Source organism: Loxodonta africana, chromosome 8 (assembly GCF_030014295.1).
Source record: "Loxodonta africana isolate mLoxAfr1 chromosome 8, mLoxAfr1.hap2, whole genome shotgun sequence".
Lineage (NCBI taxonomy): Eukaryota > Metazoa > Chordata > Mammalia > Proboscidea > Elephantidae > Loxodonta > Loxodonta africana.
Window position 1 is genome coordinate 93,900,734 of NC_087349.1, and position 24,703 is coordinate 93,925,436.

The 24,703-nt window shown below is 40.5% G+C and overlaps 1 protein-coding gene across 2 annotated transcripts in view; it reads right to left on the bottom strand.

Moving 5' to 3' along the window:
* The window catches only part of NT5C3A (5'-nucleotidase, cytosolic IIIA), a 62,189-nt gene extending 37,804 nt beyond the window's left edge, over window positions 1-24,385 (bottom strand). Inside the window, exon 1 of one of the 2 annotated variants that reach the window (XM_010587179.3) lies at window positions 24,119-24,385. In XM_010587179.3, the coding sequence (XP_010585481.1) occupies window positions 24,119-24,256 (138 nt within the window). In that variant the 5' untranslated portion in view covers window positions 24,257-24,385. The remainder of the gene's footprint in view (window positions 1-24,118) is intronic. The other variant, XM_010587180.3, reaches the window with a different exon arrangement.
* Between the last annotated feature and the right edge of the window lie 318 nt (window positions 24,386-24,703).

Consider the following 24,703-nt stretch of genomic DNA (forward strand, 5'->3'; position numbering starts at 1 on the left):
AAGAGTTGGAATGCTCTAGTTTTTGACAGCCCAATGATCACCAAGAATATTCGATTATATATATGTGTTTTCATCTGAATCAAATATCCATATTTACTGAATGGCAAATTATATGAAAAAAAAACAAAACAGGTACTTAGAGGAGTGTGGCAGACTGCTAATTACCTAATTAATACTCTCCACTTTTTCCTTACTAATAGACTCTCAATTTTATTGGAGAGTTGGCAACGTGCTCATCTAAGACAACATTCTTCACACCTTCACTTACAGTTAGGGTGGTCATATAACACTGTTTCTTCTAATAACATCTAAGCAAAAAGCTCTGCTTTCCTGAAATAGGTGACCCCTCCCTACTTCCTTCTTTCTGTTGCTTGGAACATGGATGTGCTGTTCACAACTGCAACAGCTAGCCTGTGACCATAAGGAAGACAAAAGGAACTGATATTCTTGTACCCCTTAATTAACACCATTAACATTCTACCTTTTGGGACTTCTTATTACATTAGTAGTTAACAGTGGTTCAGTGGCAAAATTTTTACTTTCCACACAAAGACCTGGGTTCGATTCCCAGTCAGCACACCTCACGCACAGGCACAGCGATGCTCGTGTAAAGCTATGGTACTGAATAGGTTTTACTATTTTATCTTGCTGGTGAGAACATACACCAATTCAACAATTTCTACATGTACAATTCAGTGACATCGATTATATTCTTCAAGTTGTACAACCATTCTTACCCTCCTTTTCTGAGTTGTTCTTCCCCATTAACATAAACTCACTGCCCCCTAAATTTCCTATTTAATCTTTTGAGTTCTGTCATTAATTTGATTTCATATAGATAGATATTAAAACAGCCCAATGCTCAAGGCAGACATTTTTTACTAGGTAAGCCAGACTACTGTTTGGTTTTAAGAAGACTTCAAAGGGATTTTTTTGGTTTAAAAATTATCACAAGGCAATAGTTTCAGGTGTTCATCCAGCCTCCACAGCTCCAAGAAGTCTACAGTCCATGAGCATTTGAAATTCTATTCTGCATTTTCCCCCTTTTGATCAGGATTTTTCTATAGAATCCAGGATCAAAATATTTAGTAATGGTAGCTGAGTACCACCCAGTTCTTCCAGTCTCGTGACAAAAGAGGCAGTTATTCACGCAGGCAATTAGCCATGAATTCCAATTCCTCTACCTATTCCTGATTCTCCTTCTTCCTCTGTTGCTCCAGGCGAACAGAGATCAATTGTTGTGCTTTGGACAGCTGCTTGCAAGCTTTTAAGACCCCAGGCACTATGCAACAAACTAGAGGTAAAACAGAAGCACTAAACGTTATGAGGCTAATTAACTGGGATATCCCAGGAAACCATGACCCTAAACCTCTACATCAAGGAATCAAATCCCATGAGGTATTTGGTTGTACAAAAGCAGCCTCAGCAGCTACTTTTTTTTTTTTTTGGTCATTGTTGTAAATATATCTATCATACAACCTTTGCCAATTCAACTTTTTATAGATATACAATTTATTGACAGCAATTACATTAATTGGTTGTGCAACCCTAGCCTTAATTCGATTTTTCCATCACCATAAACTGAAACTCAGTATTCCATAAGCAATCACCTCTCCCTCTTTTCCCCTCTCTCCCACCCCTGGTAACCACTAAGAAATTTTGGTCTCTATACATTTGTCTGTTCTTGTCTTTTTATACAAGTGAGATCGTTTAATAGTTGTCCTTTTGTGACTGACTTATTTCACTAAGCATAATATCCTCAAGCTCCATCCATACTGTAGCATGTATCAAGACTTAATTTCTCTTCTGGGTGAGTAACATTCCATTCTATGTATGTACCACATTTTGTTTATCCATTCATCGATGGACATTTAGGTTGTTTCCACCTTTTGGCTATTGTGAATAGTGCTGCAACGGACACTGGTGTAATGTATAAGTATGAGTATCTGTTCGAATGTCTGCTTCAAGTCTTTTGAGTATATACCTAGGAATGTTACTGCTGGGTCATATGGTAATTCTATTTTTAGTTTTTTGAGGAACCACCACACTGTTTTCCACAACGGCTGTACCATTTTGCATTCCGACCAGCAATGGATAAGGGTTCCAATGTCCCCACATCCTTGCCAACATATGTTATTTTCTGTTTTTTTTTTTAAATCTCAGCCATTCTAGTGGGAGTGAAATGGTATCTCATTGTGGCTTTGATTTGCATCTCTCTGATGGCTAATGACATTGAGCATCTTTTCATATGTTTGATGGCTATTTGAATGTCTTCTTTGGTGAAATGTCTATTCAAATTCTTTGCCCATTTTATGATTGGGTGGAATAATTTGGGAAAAGGATAGTGATAATGGTTGCACGATATGAAGAATGTAATTAACCTCACTCAATTTTACATGTAGAAGTTGTTGAGTTAGTGAATTGCTTTGTGTGTATAATTTCACCACAAAAAAAAAAAAACTTTGGAAGAATGAAAAATGAATAAATAACTTAAAAAAATCTACGGATCACAACAGTTCGATCTACAACTGATTCTATATAGGGATGGCACAGGACTAGGCAGTGTATCATTCCTTTTTGCATGGGGTCACCATGAATTGGGGGCCTGACTCAACGGCAGCTAACGACAACAACAGCAGTATGAAGTAGGTATTTCTATTATCTCTCGGAGAGGTTAAGTGACTTGCCTAAGATCATAAGGGCTGTTAAGTGAGGAAGTCTGATTCAAAGCTGGTTTATGTGGCTCCAGAGTCTGTGCTGCCAGGGAGTCCTGTTGATTTTATCTCTGAAATGTTTATCCCCTGATTTCTCACTTCCATCCCTATTGCTCGTGGCCTAGTTTAGACTTTAATCATCTTTCAAGAGGAATACTGTCAACGTCCTCCTAAATGATTTCCCTCTATCCAGGCTCTCCCCTTCCAATTCTACTTGTCTAAGTTATCTTTACAAAACATAGATTTAATCATACAACAAAATAAAGGACAAATAAACTCCTTAGAATGGCTTTACAAGAGTCCTTTAAAATCTGGACTCTTAAAAAAAAAATTTTTGGCTTCTTTATCCATCTCCCCATCTCTTCCCTCCAAATATACACCTTTATGCTACAGCCATACAGAACTTTCTGTAGGCTAGCCCTTCTGCCTAAAATGTCCCTCCCTCTTTGTCTTCCTGTTACTCATGTTTGCAGGTCCTGCTTAACTGCCACTACAATTTTGCAGCATTACATGTATAGTCTAGGTAGAATTAACTGTGTCCTTTATTTGTGCTTCACGGCACTTTCTACATATTTCTATTGAGCTCTGTGGATAAGAGCACTGGCTCTGGAGTTAGGGAGACCTAGTCTGAACATGGCTTTCCTTCTCACTAGCTGTGTGACAATGGACAAGTTCTAGTTACTTGAATTCTTGGAGTCTCATTTCAACATCTATAAAATGGAGGTGGGGGTGTAGTGGCTTGTGATAACAATCATGCCTATCTCAGAGAACCGCTGTGAAGAGTAAATGACATTGGCATATAACACATTAGACCTAGGTTTTGGTAACATATGAAGTCCTTAATAAATATTAATTATTATTATTGTTTTAGTTACTCGCCTGTCTTCTATCCTACACTGTAAGCTCTTTTAGGTTGGGACTGTGTTTTATTCAACTTTATATCCCAAAAGTGGTAACCACAGTAACCACCCAACCAATGTTCGTTAACTGAATAATGTATTTTTAATTGAATAATGCATATCTCATCTGAATATATAAGTGGCCACATCTGTATCTGCCAGTTTTCAAAGCAGTATATGAAAATTTACAAGTTTTTAACCTAATATCTCTTCTTATTCAAAAATCACAATGCCCCACAGAAACAGCAAAAAAGTACCTGTATCTCCCTCAAAAAAACCCAAAATAACAACAACAAAAGCTTCACCTTGAGAATAAAATCACAAAATACCTGTTAGATAAGTCAAATGATCCAAGGTTTTTAAAACACACTCTTAAACCTACACACTATAGTTTGGCCAAATAACTTCTGAGATATAAGTTCAGAGAACAAAGTATGGTTAAGTCATACCCTTGTTCAGTGGGTAGAAAGTACCTATAACTTGCTGGACAACGCAATGATTCTGGTTAAGATGTTGTCTTAGCTATACACTGCTGCCACAGCAGAAATACCACAAATGGATGGCCCTAACAAACAGAAATTCATTTTCTCACAGTTTAAAAACCCACCCACTGCCATCAAGTTGATTCTGACTCATAGTGACCCCTACAGGTCAAAGTAGGAATGCCCTATAGAGCTTCCAAGGAGCACCTGGTAGATTCAAACCGCTGACCTTTTTGGTTAGCAACCATAGCTCTTAACCACTCTCAGAGTTTAGGAGGCTAGAAATCTGAATTCAGGGCACCAGCTCCTGGAGAAGGCTCTCTCTCTGTGTCACCTCTGGGGAAAGTTCCTTGTCATCAATCTTCCCTTAGTCTAGGTGCCTCTCAGTGTAGGGATCCCAGGTCCAAAGGATATGCTCCTCTCTAGGTACTTCTTTCTTGGTGGCATGAAGTCCCCCATCTCCCTGCTTGCTTCTCTCTTTTATATCTCAAAAGAGATAGACTCAAGGTACAACCTAATCCTATAAAGTCCTGTGTCATTAACATAACTGCCTTTAATCTTGCCTCATTAAGAAATAGAAGTTAGGATTTGCAACACATAGGGAAATTACATCAAATCACAAAATGGAGGACAACCACACAATACTGGGAATCATGGCCTAGCCAAGTTGACACACATTTTGGGGGGACACAATTCAATCCATAACAGATGTGAAGGTTTCCAAATGAAATAAATCATCTGTGTCAAAGGATGGTCTTGCTCTAGAAATCCTGACCCAGAATCAAAACAGTATGTTGAAATAAAATCACTAAGACAAACAAAAACAAGAAGATAACTCCTAAAATGAATTTGAAACAAATTTAATAACTCACTACATCTTTAGTCATGAGTCTGTATTATTCTGACTCTTCCACTTCATATAAAGAACTAAGCATAAAGTCTCGCTGTACAGAATATACAGAAGGTTTACCATCCACAGTTCAAAACGCTATGGTTAATGCAATGGAAGTTGAGATGTCATGTGTTAAACATTTGTAAGATTTGTCAATTATACCATGAACGTCCCTTTATCACAAATTAATTTTGCCAGTGTTAGCAGCCATGATCGTAGGGCAAGATTTTTAACTAACAGAATACCAACCATGATTATGTTTTATCATATTTTATCCTTTCAATTTCTTGATGTCTTAAAATTGTTATATGTGAATATACCAAATCTCACTGTTTTTTTTTGGCCACTTCTAAAAATGCAGGGGGAAGCTCTTTCCAGAACATCACTGCCACCTCAAGCACCATAACAGGAATAGTAAAAGGATAACTAGAAGTAAACAGTCACTTCACTCTTAGCAGAGTACCAAAACCAAAACCAAACCCACTGCCGTCGAGTCAACTCCGACTCATAGCAACCCTATAGGACAGAGCAGAACTGCCCCATAGAGTTTCCAAGGAGCACCCAGCAGATTTGAACTGCTGACCCCTTGGCTAGCAGCCATAGCACTTAACCACCACACCACCAGGGCTTCCCTTAGCAGAGTGCATTAGGGAAAAAATAAACAAATAAAAGCTTGCATTATCCTAAAAGTACAGTAAGATTTTATATATGATATTCTTAAAAATTACAATGTGAATTAATTTTTTTTAATTACTGGTAATTCAACACACAATTACAACTTATAGTCACAATCACATTTAAAAGTATAATGACAATTTATATTTTATACAAATCAGGAATATCAGACCCTTTTCTAATATTTTCAACTTTTTCTTCTGGGGAGAAAAGAATTTTTGCTTGATTCTGGCTTTCCCTGATTACTGCCCCCTCTTCCTTCTGTCTCTCTCTCTCTCTCTCCCACACACACACGAAATCTCAAATGAGCAGTCTACAGTGGCCACCCTACTACCAACCCATTCCACTAAAACTTCTGATTCACTAAATCTCATGACGTCCCACCCCACTATTCTCTTCCAAAGAAGCCCTGGTGACACAGTGTTAAGCGCTCAGCTGCTAACCAAAACATTGGTGGTGTGAACTTACCTGGGACTCCATGAGATAAAGATGTGGCAGTCTGCTTCTGTAAAGATTTATAGCCTTGGAAATCCTATGGGGCAGGTCTACTCTGTCCTATAGTATCACTATGAGTTGGAATAGACTCCATGGCAATGGGGTTTGGATTTTCTTCCATCTTGACTTTGGTAAAGCTATCCACACTTCTGAAACTCTTAAACCCATGCTTCTCCCTTCAACTATAATTTTTCTTCAGCCCCTTAACTGAGAAGTTTCTACAAAATTCAGCCCTGGCCTTCAATTCTCTCCTTTTCAGAACTCATCCTGGACTCTTTAAATTTTAACTTCTATCTAAGTGACTCCCCAAACGCTTATCTCCATTTCTTCCTAGCACAGTCCTCTCATGGCCATTTCCACCTGAATGTCATGCTGTCACCTTAAACCCAGTATGTCTGAAAACAAACTCCTCTTCTGCACAAAACTGGCTCTCCCTCACCTGTTTCTGTCAATTCTATCTTGTCACTCAGAGACAAAGAGAGATTTTAGAATCATCCTTGAACCTCACTTTTACCTGTCTCCACATCCAGTCAAGTAGAATTTATAAAATGTTAACTTTGATAAGCAACTCTCCATTAAATACAAGACAAAAATTACAAGCATGGTATTAAAAGCTCTCTGAAATCTGACTCCAAATTGCTTTCAAACTTTCTTTCCTACCACCCCTTAACATTTAACAGGCATCTTTTATTCCAACCAGTTTTGACTACTCTTTACCTCCACGGCTTTGCTCACTTTACCAGGCACCTCAAAGCTCTCTCATGTCTTTTATTCTCCGAATTTCACTTAACCTTTATGGCCCAGCTAAACGCTGCTTCTCCCAATTTCCCTAAAATTATTAATTAATTCTCCTTTCTCTGACCATCCCCAACTCCAAGCACCATGAAGGCAAGGAGTCTTGTCATGTTCTTAATTGCTGTACCCAAAAGGCTAGAACATGCCGGCATACAAAGGACAGGAAAATAAATATTGGTTGAATGAACAAATGAATTTTTATAGACTTGTCTTACATACATGCTCATGTACTATCTTACTCTGCTATTTAACTTCTCGTGTTTATAAATGCCTGTCTCCTCAAAGGCAAGGGCTTATGCATTGTGATAGATTGCTTTTATACGGCTTTTCTCACTATGGCCTTGTAACTCCCACCAAACGACTGGGTGGGACTATATAAATGATGTGCTTATGACCCACCAAGAGGATTGGATAGCTTGCTAATAATGCAAATAAGGCACCCTTGTGGGGGTGGGACCATGCAAATAAAGTGTATGGAACACTAATGAGGAGATTGGTCAGTTTTGGCATCCTGCTACATTAAAAATGAGCCATCCCAGAGGCAGAGAGAGGAGACCTCACTACCAGCAAGAAGCAGAGACAGGAGCAGAACATATCCTTTGGATCCAGGGTCCCAATGCTGAGAACCTCCTAGACTGAGGATACAGACAGAGAGAGGAAAAAAGCTGTAACACCAGAGATGGCACAAGACAGTGAGAAGCAGCGGCAAAGAAACGGCAGTAGCAGAACCAGGAGACCAGCAGGAGATGGCACAGGGGGCTTCCTGGCCCATGGAGCAAGGTGGTTACAGTGGGCGTGTCAACTCATGGAGCAAGACAGCTGAGGGCCTTCAGGGTACTTAGTGGCAGAGCTAAACAGCTTTGTAACACTTGCCTAAACAGGACAGAGGCCAGGCCAAGGGGCCGAGAACCCAAGGGGGAGGCCTACCTTCAGGCACAGCTAAGAGGCTGTCCTGACCAAAGAAATGTATCCTGAGTCATTCCTGAACCTGAATTGTAACCTGTTACTTCCCTACTAAACCCATAACTGTGAGTATGGTCTGTGGGTTCTATATGGCCACTGCAACAAATGACCAAACCCAGCAAAGAAGCAGAGACTGCCCTGGAAGGGATAGTTGGTGTGAGAATTGGTAAAAAGGTTAGAGAGAAAAAGGCATGTCTGACTCGTCCTCATAGGAATCAGCCTTGGGGTATTGATCTTGAATTCTCCTTCCCCCTTGTGAAGTCAGACGCCCCCGACACGCCATTTTTACAGCTTAAAATTCCTCCTTAGTGTTTCTTACATTTTTTCTTTTCCTAACTGCTACAGTGAGTGGGACCCTTTCTGCTGCATTTTCCAATTTGATTTTGCTATATTAGGAAGCTACAGATGTTTGTATTTCAGTTTTGGTTTCCAGTCACTAAAGAACTTTTACTAATTCTAAAATTTTTTTTTTTTTTTTAGTTTGTTCCTTCGGATTGTCTAGGTAGACAATTACGTCTGTAATTAGGAAATTTAGTCTCTTCCTTTCAAGCATGTATACTTATTCCTTTTTGATTAAGGTACTGGCTAGATTAGTGTTAACATTCTTTACACATCATAAGGCATAAGCAAGGTGCCAATCATATGTTAAGTACTCAATAAATAAGCTACATAACACAGTGGTCATCATATTGTGCTGCAAATAAAGAGTATCTGATAAGCAATTTTAAAACAAGCTTCTCAAATCATTCTCAAACTCATTTTAATTTGCGAGCCACTGATACAAAGAGTGTATAGAAAATATACTTTACAGCTTTCATTGTCTCTGAGGTAGAACTTATTTTCTTTATATTGTACATAAAACATATCTAGCTTTCTAAACGCAGACAGTGGAAAGATTGATTTTTTAAGTGCTAAATATTGTGTCTGGGGAAGGATAACTTTAAAAGTTTCCTTTTGGAAAAAAGAGTGATGATATATGTTCTAGTAAGAAATAAAGTCAAATACATCCGCGAACCCCTTTAAACAAACAGAAAACAGGTATCATCTAAAAAAAAATTCATAGAATGTCAGATTTACATAAACTCACCAAACTAAACCCACTGCTATCAAGTTGATTTCAACTCATAGTGACCCTACAAGACAGAGGAGAACTGTTCCATAGGGTTTCCAAGGCTGTAAATCTTTACCGAAGCAATCTGCCACGTCTTTCTTCCATGGAGCAGCTGGTAGGTTCGAACTACTGACCTTTCACTTTAGCCACTGCACCGCCAGGGCTCCTTAGACCTATGCAACAGGTTGTTAAATTTAATTATGGTTCTTCTGGAATGATGAGAAAGTTTTGAACCCAGAGAGAGGTGGTGTTGTACAACACCGTGAACGCACTAAATGGCACTGAACCGTATGCTTCAAAACGGTTAACAGTTTCATAGAATTGTACATATGAAAAATGTTGAATTGGCAAATGTGTTCTTCGTATTTTTAAAAACCCCCAAACCAAACCCATAGCTGTCTAGTCGATTCTGACTCATAGGCACCCTACAGGACAGAGCAGAACTGCCCTGTAGGGATTCCGAGGCTGTAAATCTTTATGGAAGCAGGCTGCCCGAAATTTCCCCCTTGGGGTGGCTGGCGTGTTCAAACCACCAACCTTTCAGCTGGCAGCTGAATGTTTTAACCATTTGTGTCACCAGGGCTCCCTTCTTTATATTTTTATAGCAATAAAGATAAAACGGTTAATGGTATGTTATGCGAATTTCACCTCAATTTAAAAAATTAAATTAGGAATCTTCCTGGTTCAGTTTTAATACAAGAACCAATATGACAGATATCAGATATAAGGTGAGGGTGAGTCAAACCCCTGTGTACATTCTTTATCTGCCTTCAAGGGTTGGGTGTACTACTTGCTACCTTCTCCTCACCAAGCTAGCAAGAGGAGCCCTTCATGAAGCCAATGGGAGAACTTGAAGTGTGTTTGCTACAGAGGACTGATGCCTCAGAAACGGCCCCAGGATGGAAGTGGCTCTGTTGGAATGGCCTGTACTCCTGGAGTTTGTCAGAGGTAAGGATGAGTGAATGTTTCTCATAGACTGGATATGTGCCATACAGAAACGAGAACCAGCCTGGGTCAATTTATGTCCTGCCCCAAAGAGCCACCTAGGAGGGATGGACTTTTAAAACAAGGGCCTGAATGGACTGGATTGCTAAAAAAAAAAAAAATCAAGGGCTGAGAGGGAGTAGGGAGCCCAAGAAAATGCACTGCCCCTATCAAACGGCTGCAATGAAGGACAACACCCAAACAGCACAAATCTATTCAGTCAAATAACTATCTTGTTTCTTCCTTGATACTGTCCCCTCTCTCTACCCTGTTGTCCTGGAGTCTGAATCAATGGCTAACAGGGGAACGAAGAGGAATAGGGAACAGAAAAGTTGAGCATGACCTCTTCCTCCTTCCCAGATCACCTGCTACCACATTAGTTAGGGAGGGGAGAAGCCACCTATAGTAAGCCATAGCTTGGGTTTGGTGAAGAAGTCTGTAGTAGGGTAGGTTATGGAGCAATAACAAGAAAATCTGAGTGCCTAACACCAGTTTCTTCCTCATTTGCACAAACTCTGCCATGGGTCCAGATGATTCTCCAGGTCAGCTATCTTCCATGCACTGGCTCAACATCCTAGGCTGCCTGGATATTGTTTGTCGCTTCCATACCAGTAAGAAGTTATGGGTTCTGCCCTGGCTGGAGGACAGAATATGGACAACTGTGCACCTGCCCTTGATGATGTTAGCCCAGAAGTAACTGCATTATCTCTGAACACAGTCTGTTGGTCAGAATTAGTTACGAACTCCTGCCCAACTGCAGTGAAGGCTGGGATACATACTCTATCCAAGAAGGGGAGAACTTAAAATATTGGTGAGCACTAGTAATGTCCACCTCAAAGTTTTAACTTTGATTTCAATTAATACTGAAATCATGAATAATATATAAAACGGGCTATTTTTGTTTATAGAAATGATACTACTTGTGATTTAAAATGAAAGACTGTCTTTTGCCTGAGCTTGAGCAAAAATGTCATGGGCTTATTAGAGCTTTCACCGGGGGTAGGGATGATCATCACCACTGAAGAAATTTTAAAGGGGCCAAAAAAGAGACAAATAAAATTGTATTTTATTTGTATCTCTTGTGTCATGCCTGTTCAACATAGCAATCACATTTGGAGGAAATCTTAGAAATCATCTAATTTAATTCTTTCATTTCATAGATAAACTCTGAACTGCTCTCTAGTTTAAAATGTGTAATTATATTCCCCTCAGTAAATACGTGAGGTTGGAAATGTTTGTTTTCAAACGTTTGCAGCTCTTCTTGTCCACTGAACAGTACAGCAAATGAAGTAATTCTTTTCTGTAAATGTAATTTAGTTTGGGATCCCATATTTATTTTAGCTTTTAAGTTCCTAAAGGGAAAGGCTGGGTCCTCTCACTTTAACAGCACTCAGAAGAATGCCATACATGGAAGGGTCTTAAATTTAAAAGTCAGTTTTAGAGCTTTCTTTCAACACTTTGGATTTAAAAATAAAATATTCTCAGCCTACTAGAACAACTTCAAAAGCACAAATTAAGCATACGAAATTTTAAACAACTGAAAAATCTGACTGGGCATCAGTATTTTAAGCATATTATATTTTCTGTCCTATGTTATGCCAAGTTTTCTGGAACGAATACAACAAAACACCAAATTCTAAGTTGGTTTACTGAGAGATACTGAGGAGGATGGGAGGTTGAGCTCTGTGGAGGATGATAACTGCAGCATAGGAAAGATTTGTTTATCTATGAATGACTGGCAAAAACCCTTGCAAGAATTCTACTACCATAATCCAGAAAGAATAAGACCAATTCTTATAGTGTATATGTGTACTTTTTTTAAAGTGTTTTCACTGTAAAATATATTTCCTGTTGCAGATGATTACATCTTATCCAGAAAACAGGAAGGAGTTTCACTAACACAGTCTCCAGTCCCTTATGGCTAACCACATGAACTTTTAAGTAGTGTAAAGATTCTCACAGCTGCCCTTCCTAGAAGATACATTTAATACTTAAATTCGTACATTGCTGTCTTTTTAATCACTGATCAAATACTAGGTTTTTCTTTTATAAGAAAAAAATAACAGTTCCTACTATTTCCCTAGGAGCCCTAGTGGCGTAGTGGTTAAGAGCTCAGCTGCTAACCAAAAGGTCAGCAGTTCAAATCCACCAGCTGCTCCTTGGAAATCCTACGGGGCAGTTCTACTCTGTCCTATAGGGTTGCTATGAGTAGGAATCTATTTCCCTAAAAGTTTGTTATTGTTAATGCATTTATATTTAGGTCAAATTACTTTGAAAAGCAGATAAATTCTCTCTGGAAGCAATGTTCATGAATAAAAACCAACTGAGTAAAAATAAAAACACTAGTTGTTATGTATCATTCAACATCAAAATTACATTTTTGTCTTTCAAAGTCTAACCTCTGTGTTGGAGCCAGTTTCCCTCTGCCTGGCAAGAAACTTCCAATCAGTGCTCAAGCTTTGTCTTGGAATCTGTTTTCACCAAGAGAGTAGAAATTTCTGGCTGATAAGGGTACAGAGAGAAGAGGTCAAGTCTTAGGTTTTCTAGAGAATCAAAACCAGTAAAGCACATAAATATATATAGACAGAGATTTATATCAAGGAAATGGTTCACGTGGTTGTAGAGGCTGGAATGTCCCAAGTCCATGGGTCAGGATAGAAGCTTCTCCTGATTCAAGTAGCAGGCTGGTGAACCCAAGATTGGCAGGTCAGAGAGCAGGGCCCTCGCTCACAGGCTGTGAAGATCAATGAATCCCAAGATCAGCAGGCAAGACCACAGGTAAGCTGCTAGCTCAAGTCCCAAGAACTGGAGGTCAGACAAACAGCAGCAAGCTGCAGGGTCCAGAACAAGCAAAAGCCCTGCTCATACCACCAAGAAAGTAGTACCAGAAGCAGAGCACATCCTTTGTACTTAGGGTCCTTGCACTGAGAAGCTCCTAGACCAGTAGATTGACGACAAGGATCTTCCTGCAGAGCTGACAGAGAAAGAAAGCCTACTCCTGGAGCTGGCACCTTGAATTTGGACTTCCAGCTTCCTAGACTGTGAGAGAATAAATTTCTCTTTGTTAAAGGCATCCACTTGTGGCGCTTCTGTTACAGCAGCACTAGATGACTAAGACGGAATTTGGTACTGGGAATGGGGCACAGCTCTAACAGATACCTAAAATGTAGAAGCAGTCTTGAAACTGTGAATGGATAGAGGCTGAAGGAGTTTTAAAGTGTCTAATAGTAAAAGCCTAGATTGCCTTGAAGAGGCTGTTGGTGGAATTATGAACATTAAAGACAATTCTGATGAGAACTCCGAAGGAAATGAGGAGAGCTGTTACACTGGAGATGGTGCAGATGGTGAGAAGCAGCAGCAAAACCAGAAAACCTGTGAGAGACATTACTGGAGCCAACCCACAGAGCAAGAGACCTGAGTGCCTTTGCGCAGGAGGCTTCCTGGTGGAGTGGGGTGCCTCCAGGCACTTATCGGTGGAGCTAAAGAGCTTTGGAACACTTGCCCCAGCAGGGCAGATGCAGGTGATGAGGCCCAAAAGGCCGAGAGGTCAAGGAACCAGGAAGCTGAAGCTAAAGAGACAAAAAACACAGGTAAGCAGAGCCATCTCAGTCTCAAAGTGTAGGACCATGACCTCTGGGGTCTCAAAGGGTAGAGCAGCCACTCAGATGGACTAGAAGAATGGGGCCCACCCAAAGCCAAGGGAGCAGAGTGGCCATTCCAGTGTGCCTGGAAGATGGAGCTGAAGCCCAGGGCCAAGGGGCCTCCACCCAGAATCCAGAGAGTGTAGACAATACCCAGTGTCTGGAGGGTAAGGCCATTGTGTAAATGGTCTCAGAGAAGAGATTATTTTCAGGCCTTGAAGGCTAATGTAATGTGTTTTGCTGACTTGCTTAGTGCCTGTTATCCCTTCTTCCCCCCAATTTTTCCTATTTATAATGGAAATGTCTACTTTGTGCTTGTTCCACCATTATACTTTGGAAGCAGGTTAACTTGTAGATTTTACAGATATGAGGAATTTTTGCATTTTGGACTAGGAGTTGATATAAGCCTTTGGTTATGATATGATGGGCTGAATATGTTTTACATGTGGCAAGACACGAATTTTTGGGGTCCAAAGGGTGGAATGTTATGGATTGAACTGTGTCCCCCAAGAACATGTGTAAACTTGGCTAGGCCATGATTCCTGGTTTTGTGTTACTGTCTACCATTTTGTCATATCATGTGATTTCCCTATGAGTTGTAAATCCTACCTCTATCATGTTAATGAGCTGGGATGAGAGGTAGTTATGTTAATGAGACAGGATTCAATCTACAAGATTAGGTTGTGTCTTAAATCAATCTCTTTTGAGATATAAAAAAGGAGCAGGAAGAGAAATAGAGGGGCCTCATACCACCAAAATGTAGTGCCAGGAGCAGAGTGTGTCCTTTGGACCTGGGGTCCCTGCACTAAAAAGCTTCTAGACCAGGAGATTAATGACAATGACCTTCCTACAGAGTTAACAGAGAGAGAAAGCCTTCCCCCAGAGCTGGCACCCTGAATTCAGACTTCTAGCCTCCTAGACTGTCAGAGAAAAAATTTCTCTTTGTTAAAGTCATCCACTTGTGGTGTTTCTGTTACAGCAACACTAGATAACCATAACAGGTCATGCCTAAGGAGGCATGCTTGACTGGACTGGTGAGTAAAAAATGAGTAGAGTAAAAAAATGATGGTCATTAGATATGAGAGAGAACTTGAAACTGCAGGAATCCAAGAGAAGCTGGGGGGTAGGGAGGAATCCAGGCTCAAAATTATATTGTAATTATGTCATCATTCATCCCCAGCCATCACCAGTTTAATTTATACAAAATCCTTCTATATGTATATAAGCATATATACACTATACATATATACACGTTTGGCAACCTTTATGTTTTTGGTTCCAGTTTATGGAAACTGCAAGTCCACCCTACTGGGATAATTACAAAAACTAGGAACACAGAGTTTGGGCAGGAAATATTAAATGGATGGTTAAAGAAAGAGTAGAGTTTTTACAATGAAATCTCGAGAAAGATAAAGAAAGATGACAGAAAATAAGACCAGGGTTTAAAAAATTATGTCCCACTAGAAGTCCCTGGGTCCCTAGACTACTAACCTAAAGGTTGGCAGTTCGAATCCACGCAGTGGCTTCGTGGAAGAAAGACCTGGTGATTTGTTTTGTAAAGATTTCGGCCTAGAAAACCCTACAGAGAAGTCCCACTCTGTAACACAGAGAATTGCCATGAGTCAGAATTGACACAGCAGCAATGGGATTGGCATTTTGGAGGACAGGAGTCCCTGGGTGATGTAAATCATTAATTTGCTTGGGTGCTAACCAAAAGGTTGTAGGTTCAAGTCCACCCAGTGGCACCCTAAAAGGCCTGAACATCTACTTTTGAAAAAAAATCAGCCATTCAATACCCTACAGAGTACCGTTCCACTCTGATACACATGGGGTCGTCATGAGTCAGAACCGACTTAACAGCAACTAGTTCACTATTAAACAGTTGCTATTTTTTTTTTTTATGGACCAGATGAGAGGAGCCCTGGTGGCACAGTGGCTAAGTGCTTGGCTCCTAACTGAAAGGTTGGTGGTTTGAACCGACCAGCCGTTCCACAGGAGAAAGATGTGGCAGTCTGCTCCTGTAAAGATTACAGACTTGGAAACCTTTTAGGGCAGTTCTACTCCATTCTACAGGGTTGCTGTTATGGATTGAATTGTGTCCCCCCCCCGCCCCACCCCCAAATTTGTGTCAACTTGGTCAGGCCATGATTCCCAGTATTGTGTGACTGTCCACCATTTTGTGATCCGATGTGATTTTCCCATATGTTGTAAATCCTCCTTTTGTGATGCTGATGAGGCAGGATTAGAGGCAGTTATGTTAAAGACGCAGGACTCAACCTAAAAGATTAGGTTATATCTTGAGTTAATCTCTTTTTGAGATATACGAGAGAAGTGAGCAGAGAGACACAGGGACGTTCTACTACCAAGAATGAAGAGCCAGGAGGGGAGCACATCCTTTGGACCCAGGGTGCCTGTGCTGAGAAGCTCCTAGACCAGGGGAAGACTGATAACAAGGACCTTCCCCCACAGCCGACAGAGAAAGAAAGCAATGGTTAAGAGCTACAGCTGCTAACCAAAAGGTTTCAGTTCGAATCCAACAGGTACTCCTTGGAAACTCTATGGGGCAGTTCTACTCTGTCCTATAGGGTCACTATGATTCGGAATCAACTTGACAGCAATGGGTTTGGTTTTTTGACTTTTGGAGTTGGTGCCCTGAATTCAGACTTTTGGCCTCCTAGACAGTAAGAGAATAAATTTCTGTTTGTTAGAGTCATCCACTTGTGGTATTTCTATTATAGTAGCACTAGATAACTAACACAGTTGCTATGAGTTGGAATCGACATGATGGCAATGGGTTTAGTTTTGGCTATGGCCCAGATATTGCTACATGTTTTACATGCTTTAGTTCATTTTGTACTCACAATCCAAGGTAGATATTAGCATTTACCATTTTATAGACACAGAAAATAAACTGAGGCTTAGAGAGGTTAAGTGACTGTTCAAGGTTAATAGATAGGCAAGGGTTTGAAGCCAGGTCTGTCTGACTCAAGAGCTCACAACATTCTTAATTACTGAACTTCAAAGGGGCATCCTCCGCCTTCCTTTTTTTTTTTTTTTACCTTTCAATACTTTATGTATTTATATTTTGCCAAGCTTATATATGAAAAGCATAGTTTTAATTGATAGTTTCAGTTAACCATCTGTCTTATTAATTTTTAGTAACTTTTTTCTTAGAGATATTATTTGTTGGATATTATGTATTACAAATATTCTATTTATCATTTCTTTTGCACCATTTAAACTAAATTGCCAAGTACATGATTCAAGTGTTTTATACAGTTATATTTGTCTTTTTTTCCTTAGGTATATTCTCTATGCTCTTGTTAAAAAATATTTTTGTTTTTTATATTCATCTCTTTAATTTCTATTTTTTTAATAATTTTTATTGAGCTTTAAGTGAACGTTTACAAATCAAGTCAGTCTGTCACATATAAGCTTATATACACCTTACTCCATACTCCCACTTACTCTCCCCCTAATGAGTCAGCCCTTCCAGTCTCTCCTTTTGTGACAATTTTGCCAGTTTCTAAGTGTCTACCTGATACAAGTAGCTCACTCTTCATCAGCATCTCTCTCCAACCCATTGTCCAGTCCCTTCCATGTCTGATGAGTTGTCTTCGGGAATGGTTCCTGTTCTGGGCCAACAGAAGGTTTGGGGACCATGACTGCCGGGATTCCTCTAGTCTCAGTCAGACCATTAAGTCTGGTCTTTTTATGAGAATCTGCGGTCTGCATCCCACTGATCTCCTGTTCCCTCAGGAGTTCTCTGTTGTGCTCCCTGTCAGGGCAGTCATCGATTGTGGCCGGGCACCAACTAGTTCTTCTGGTCTCAGGATGATGTAAGTCTCTAGTTCATGTGGCCCTTTCTGTCTGTTGGGCTCATAGTTATTGTGTGACCTTGGTGTTCTTCATTCTCCTTTGACCCAGGTGGGTTGAGACCAATTGATGCATCTTAGATGGCCGCTTGTTAGCATTTAACACCCCAGATGCCACATTTCAAAGTGGGATGCAGAATGTTTTCATAATAGTACTATTTTGCCAATTCACTTAGAAGTCCCCTTAAGCCATAGTCCCCAAACCCCCGCCCTTGCTTCGCTGACCTTTGAAGCATTCAGTTTATCCCGGAAACTTCTTTGCTTTTGGTCCAGTCCAGTTGAGCTGACCTTCCGTGTATTGAGTATTGTCCTTCCCTTCACCTAAAGTAGTTCTTATCTGCTAACGAATCAGTAAATAACCCTCTCCCACCCTCCCTTCCCCTCCCCCTGTAACCATAAAAGTATGTGTTCTTCTCAGTTTATACTATTTCTCAAGATCTTATAATAGTGGTCTTATATAATATCTGTCCTTTTGCCTTTGACTAATTTCACTCAGCATAATGCCTTCCAGGTTCCTCCATGTTATGAAATGTTTCACAGATTCGTCACTGTTCTTTATCGATGCGTAGTATTCCATTGTGTGAATATACCACATTTAACCATTCATCCGTTGATGGACACCTTGGTTGCTTCCAGCTTTTTGTTATTGTAAACAGAGCTGCAATAAACATGGTTCCTCCACCTTCTTAGAACATCAATTTTACCCAAAGTATTTTTTGGGGGAGGGGGTGGGGGCACAGTTTTAGAAATGTTAAAAAAAATCTAGTCTGATAATCCCAGTTTAGAGGGCAAACTCTGAATGAATTTTAAAGCTAAAACAGGATACTTTGAAAAAATGTGTATGAAGTAGTCTATTTTGTTTGGGTTGTACGGTTAGACTTTACAGGTATAAGGGTTCACTCTCCTCTGCTGCTGAGGTTAAGAGTTCATTTAGTGGCAAATTTCAAGAAGCACTACCTGGAGAGTACTGCCATGTGCAACCACAGACACCAGGGAATGACCCTGGGAAATGTCTGAATGTAAAAGTTACTATGAATATTATTACATAATAATGAATATGTAGTAATCTGTTAAAAGGATGTTTTAACCAACGCCTGAGCATAAGATGTGGAACTGACAAAAAGTAATATCTATGGTCACTAGGGGGCAGTTCTACTCTGTCCTGTAGGCTCGCTGTAAGTCGGAATTGACTCGACGGCACTGGGTTTTTTGGGTTAGTTTACTGACAGTTCACAGAGCACTTCCAGAGTCTTTGTGACTGATTATCTATGCTCACCAAGCAATCATTTTGTTACATAAGTTTATTAGGTTCCTTGATCTTGGAAAAATGGTGCTCTGGACATAGTATTACGGGCATTATAAATTTAAAAATTGGAATTCTGATCCAAATTCCAATTGCTGTGTATTCCATTAACATAAATCTGTGACAGATAATAACCAGATTTTAAATCTTTAAAGGAGCAACCAGGCCCTGAATCAGAGAACAAACTATTGACACCTTGTAAAGCTCTGAATATCCAACAAATCTTTCTCTATGACATTTCTATTTATGATGTAATTTTAGTTATACGTCTTTATAACAAATAAAATACGGTTAAAATAGAAGCATTCACACTTCACTTCATAGACTAAAACTTTGGTCTAGAATGCTTATACATATAAATTGCTTGTTTGAGTATACATTCTGCTTTCCCCAACCAGATATAAAATTTTAGGTAGGAATCTATCTACTAATCCAGGGGTCGGCAAAATTTTTCGGTAAAGGGCCAGTCAGTATTTTAGGTTATGCAGGCCAAGTGGCAAATTTGAGGATATTATATAGGTACTTGTAAACAAGAGGAAACCCTGGCGGCACAGTAGTTAAGAATTCAGCTACTAACCAAAAGTGTGGCAGTTCGAATCCACCAGGTGTTCCTTGGAAATCCTATGGGGCAGTTCTACCCGGTCGTATAACGTCGCTATCAGTTGGAATCGACTTGACAGCAATGGGTTCGGTTTTTTTGGTTTTTATAAACAAGAGAGGAAGTCCTGGTAGCACAATGATTAAGCACTTAACTTCTAACTGAAAGACTGGAGTTCGAATCATTCAGTAGCTTCACAGGAGAACGATCTGGTGATCAACTTCCATAAAGATTGTTGCTGTTAAGTAGTGTTGAGTTGGTTCTGACTCATGGCAACCCTCTGTACAACAGAATTAAACACTGCCCAATCCTGCATCACCCTCACAATCATTGCCATGTTTGAGCCCACTGTTGTAGCCACTGTGTCAACCCATCTTGTTGAGTGAGGGTCCTTCAGCCTAGAAAATACCATGGGGCAATTCTACTCACAACTCTTCGATGAATTAGAAATATAATAATAATAACGTACAATTTTGGGGGAGGTAATTCAGGTCTACTAATAAGAAGCATGGAATTCTTTTTTGGATAACATTTCACTTAATTGGGGTTCGGAATTAGTGTTCCCTATCATCAAATTGACTACAAGTGCTCATTTGTAATGCTGATCTGTAGTAAGATATTATGTGTCCCATCTTTGAAAATGTCTTTTCAAACAGATAGGTAATACCAGTAGTACTTGAAAAGCTGTCAAGTTTTAACTGCGTCAGTGTGATTTGTAACGCATTCAGAAGCAGTGTGAAGGGATAAGTGTTGCTTGCATATGGTCAACTACTCAATTTTGCTCTTGCAGCAAGAAAGCAGCCGGAGACAATATGTAAATGAACAGGCCTAGCTAGCCGTCTTACAGCGTTCACTCAGGAACACTGAAATTTAAATTTTATATAATTTTCATGTGTCATCAAACAGTATTATCCTTTTGGTTTTTTTTTCAACTATTTAAAAATAAAAAAACCATTAGCTCGTGACCATACAAAAACAGGCTGTGGGATGGACCTGGCCCACCAGCCACAGTTTACAGACCTGTTTTCTAACCCTTTTCATTCTCACAGTGTCATATGCCTGGCATCTGTCATGGACTGAATTCTGTCCTTCCAAAATATGTGTCAGCTTGGCTAGGGCATGATTGCCAGTATTGTGTAGTTGTTCTCCTTTTTGTGATTTGATGTAATTTCCCTATGTGTGATAAATCCTAACCTCTATGATGTTAAGGAGGCAGGATTAGAGGCAGTTATATTAATTAGGTAGGACTCAGTCTACAGGATTAGGTTGTACTTTGCGTCAATCTCTTTGGAGATATGAAAGTGAGCAGAGAGATTGGGGATTCATGCCACCAAGAAAGAAGTACCCAGAGTGGAATGTGTCCTTTGGATCTGAGGTACCTACACTGAGAGAAGCTCCTAGACCAAGGGAAGACTGATGTCAGGGACCTTCTCCCAGAGCCAACAGAGAGAGAAAGCCTACTCCTGGAGCTGGCACCCTGAATTTGGACTTCTAGCCTACTGGACTGCGAAAGAATAAATTTCTGTTTGCTAAAGCCATCCTCTTGCAGTATTTCTGTTATAGCAACACTAGATAACTAAGACAGCACTTAATGCTTCATTCTTAGTTGGTAACAATCTGTTAAAAAGAAAAAAAGGGGAAAAAATGTCTACTGAGATGACCGAGGTATGTCACAGGAAGAGAAGTCAACTGAAAGAACATCCAATGGCCAAAACTGAACAACTGCAGCAGCAAATAAACTAGCCCTGGATTATAACGCAAAGTATAAAATAAGTATCCATGAGTCCATAGTGATATAAGTAAATGATTGAAAAAATAAATGAGCATAATAGACAAATTTCCCATATAGATGAATTCCAAGTAATTTATGTAGATACTTCACTCTCAAGGATACAGGGCATAACTCCCCACTCCTTGGGTGCGGTCTACACGTAATAACTTTCTTCCGAAGAGTACAGTAGGGAAACAGCAATTAAAGAGTAACTTTACAGTGAAACCTGATAAGCACTACCTCAGCCAAGTGATCAAGGCCAACACAGCAGTCATAAATCAAGCTGACAGTATATACTCTTTGTGATGTGATAAGAATGACACTTTACCTCTGTGGTCTTCTTCCTCAAAAATCTAAAACCTGTTAATCATGAGAAAAATATCAGACAAATTCCAACTGTGGAACATTCTACAAAACATCTGACCAGTACTCCTCAAAACATCCAAGGTCATCAAAAACAAAGAAAGTCTGAAATTGTCACTCCTTAACCAAGAGGAGCTAAGGACACATGACAACTAAATGTAACGTGGTATCCTGGACAGGATCCTGAGACATAAAAGAACATTAGGTGAAAACTAAGAAAATCAGAATAAAATATAAATTTATTTAATAATTATATATCGATACTGGTTGGTTAATTATAACAAATGTACCATACTAGTATAAAACATTAGTAATAGGGGAAACTGGATCTGGAGTATATGGGAACTCTCTGTACTATCTTTGCAATTTTTCTGTAAATCTAAAACTGTTCAAAAATAAAACGTTTATTTAAAAATAAAATCTACTATGAAATTTAATTAGTAATCTTAAAGAGACTCTGTTTGCAAGGAAATCTACCCAAACCAGTTTCCTTAATTAAAAGGTGAAGGTGGTTGTTATAGAGTCTCAGGGAACACACAAAAGTATGAATAACTAGGCTTGGAAAGACACAAACAGCAACTCTGAAATAGCTCCTTTTCTCTCTGCTGCGCTGAACCTCTCCAGTCTGTTTTCTCTGTATATTTATCTTGCTGCCCCACAAGACATTTCAGCTCTAGCATCCACAACTCACTAGCAACACCATCTCCACTTCTGTGTCTCTTAATTAAAAACTCTTGAAAGATGGCATATCATTTTGAGCCAAGTCCCAGAAATCATTTGTGTTCTTGGCCTGTTACGGATAGGCCCATGGAGGTGAGGTAGTTCCCTCTAATTCCATTAGCTGTGACCAGTGTCTGCTATGCCCACTGGACATCAATGGACTTGTACAAATTCTCTAAGGTAGGGTGGGGATAGAGGTATAGGGTAGAGCAGGGTTCCTAAAACAGGCTATTATAAAGAGATAGAAAGCAGGATTTGAACCCAGGTCTTCTGATTCTCAATCAAATGCTTCCCCCATTTGAGGAAGTAATCTATTAAAAGTAAAAAAGGAAAAAATATGAAGCTGTCTTCACTTTTCCATTTAAAAGCTACTAGCAGCCTGTACATATATTACAATCTGAATTAAGGTATGTACAGAAATAAGGAAAGCTGGTCTTCCTGATGGGTATTCGTTATTTTTCACAACAATGACCAAAATGTTCCTATGACGGTAGCATTGTGAGATTCTGTACAAGTAAAAGCATTAATTTTTAGTCCTACCTGGTTTAGAGCAAAAGTGATAAAACAGACCATCCCCCAGTTTAAGTACATGTAAGAGAGTATGGCCATTAGTTTCCTTTCACATATGTATTAAAAACTCATGGAGTTTTCAAAGCAGGGCAGCAATATGAACAAAATGAAGCTTCTCAGACAAAAACATTTGCTGCTGTAGGTATACAAGTAGAGAATAAAGCTTATAATAAGATAAGAATAATTTTAACAACAATTAATTCAAAACCTAGGAATATTTTTGGAATATGAGACGTGGTAGTTTCTTTTCCATTTAATTATGCAAATATTTTGGTAGTCAACCTGTAGCCAACAGCAACCAAAAGACAAATAGTATCTTTGATTAGTGTGAATCCATGACTGTGAATGAACCAGTCTAAGTATGATAATCTAAAATGTTACTATTTAGTATAGTGGCAGATTCTCAATTTATTTCTGTCGTATCCCAGCACAATATCGGGAGGACATTCAGGGTTATGCATGCCAGTGAATACATTAAGATGCAAGTCAGTCTTGTCTTACCCAGTCTGCTCTAATTAGAAAACAAAACTAAACAAAACATCCCCAAACTCTGGAACAACAAATTACTTATAATGTACCTCAAATAGAATTTTTTGAAGTTCACTTGTTCAGTACGAAAATAAACGTCTTCTAAAACAACGTTATGCAAGAGCTTTGGAAGAAAATGAACACAAGGAAACTTCTTGGCAGTTTGAAACAAGAAGGTAGTAACATCCAAATACACGATAAGCTATTCTGCACTCCCACGGGGCCGAACGGCATTCTTTGAAATCACTGAAGAAACTGCATCTTTTAATAATCTGCCTTATATCTGCTGCGCTCACAAAAAAAAAAAAAAAAAGAAAGAAAGAAACTGTGTGGGTTTGACGCGGGATGGGGACTGGGGGGAGCCACCTGCCCAGGACCTGCAGTTAGTCACTCGAGGAACGAGTTTTGCAGCGCAAGGTAGTTTCAGAATTATCTATTTGTTGCCTGGCTATTTCAAACGGCGCCATAACAAAGGCGACTGGAACCCGAGTGCCCGTTGGGCATCCAGACCGGTCACGGATTCCGCAAGGTCGCCGCACGTGGGCCAGCCGAATCCGCAAGCCGTGCGCCCCTCGCCCACCGGACCCCACCCGACAGGCGACGCCACCGGCTCCTCCTCGCTTCCAAACAGCGGCCCAGCGCGGGAGAGCGAGGCCGGGCGGGCGCTCCCCAGACCCGCAGCCCGCTCGCCCCCGCCAGCCCCTCACGCGCTTCAGGCGCGCCGAGCCTCCGCACTCACCATCTCGATGATCTTAGTTTTCCGCCCCGTCTTCCTCTTCAACGTGAATATGTACTGGGCCAGCACCACCCCCGCCACCAAGGCGCACACGCTGGCGCTCGCTACCGCTCCAACCCTCACCACGGCCGCCCGGTCCATGGACAGGGCCCTTACGCGCCTCCCCAACACCAAATTAAAAGGCCACTCTCGGCGCTGCGAGACTCGGAAGCTCGGGACCCGAGCGCGCGCTACGATGAAGCCGCAAGGGCCCGCTCCGCTACCGCTCTGCGCGAGCCCCGCCCCCGAGGAAAGCCCAGCCTGTGAGCGCCGAGGGGCGGAGCCAGGAGGGCGGAGGGGCGGGGCCCCCGTCGGGGCCGGAGCGGGAGGTGGGCCTTCCACAGAGCCTGGGTCTGAGGAACTGGTCCGAGGGCGGGAAAGAGGATTATAGTGCTCTCTGCTAAAGACCACTACGGAGTAGCTCATTCCAGCCCCGTCCCGGAAGAAATCTGATTCCATCAGCGGCCCAAATTCCAACTCAGATGTAGTTCTCCGCCGCCCAGTCTCCGGAGGCACCCTGGACTACCACCCCCAGAAGGCGTCGCGGAG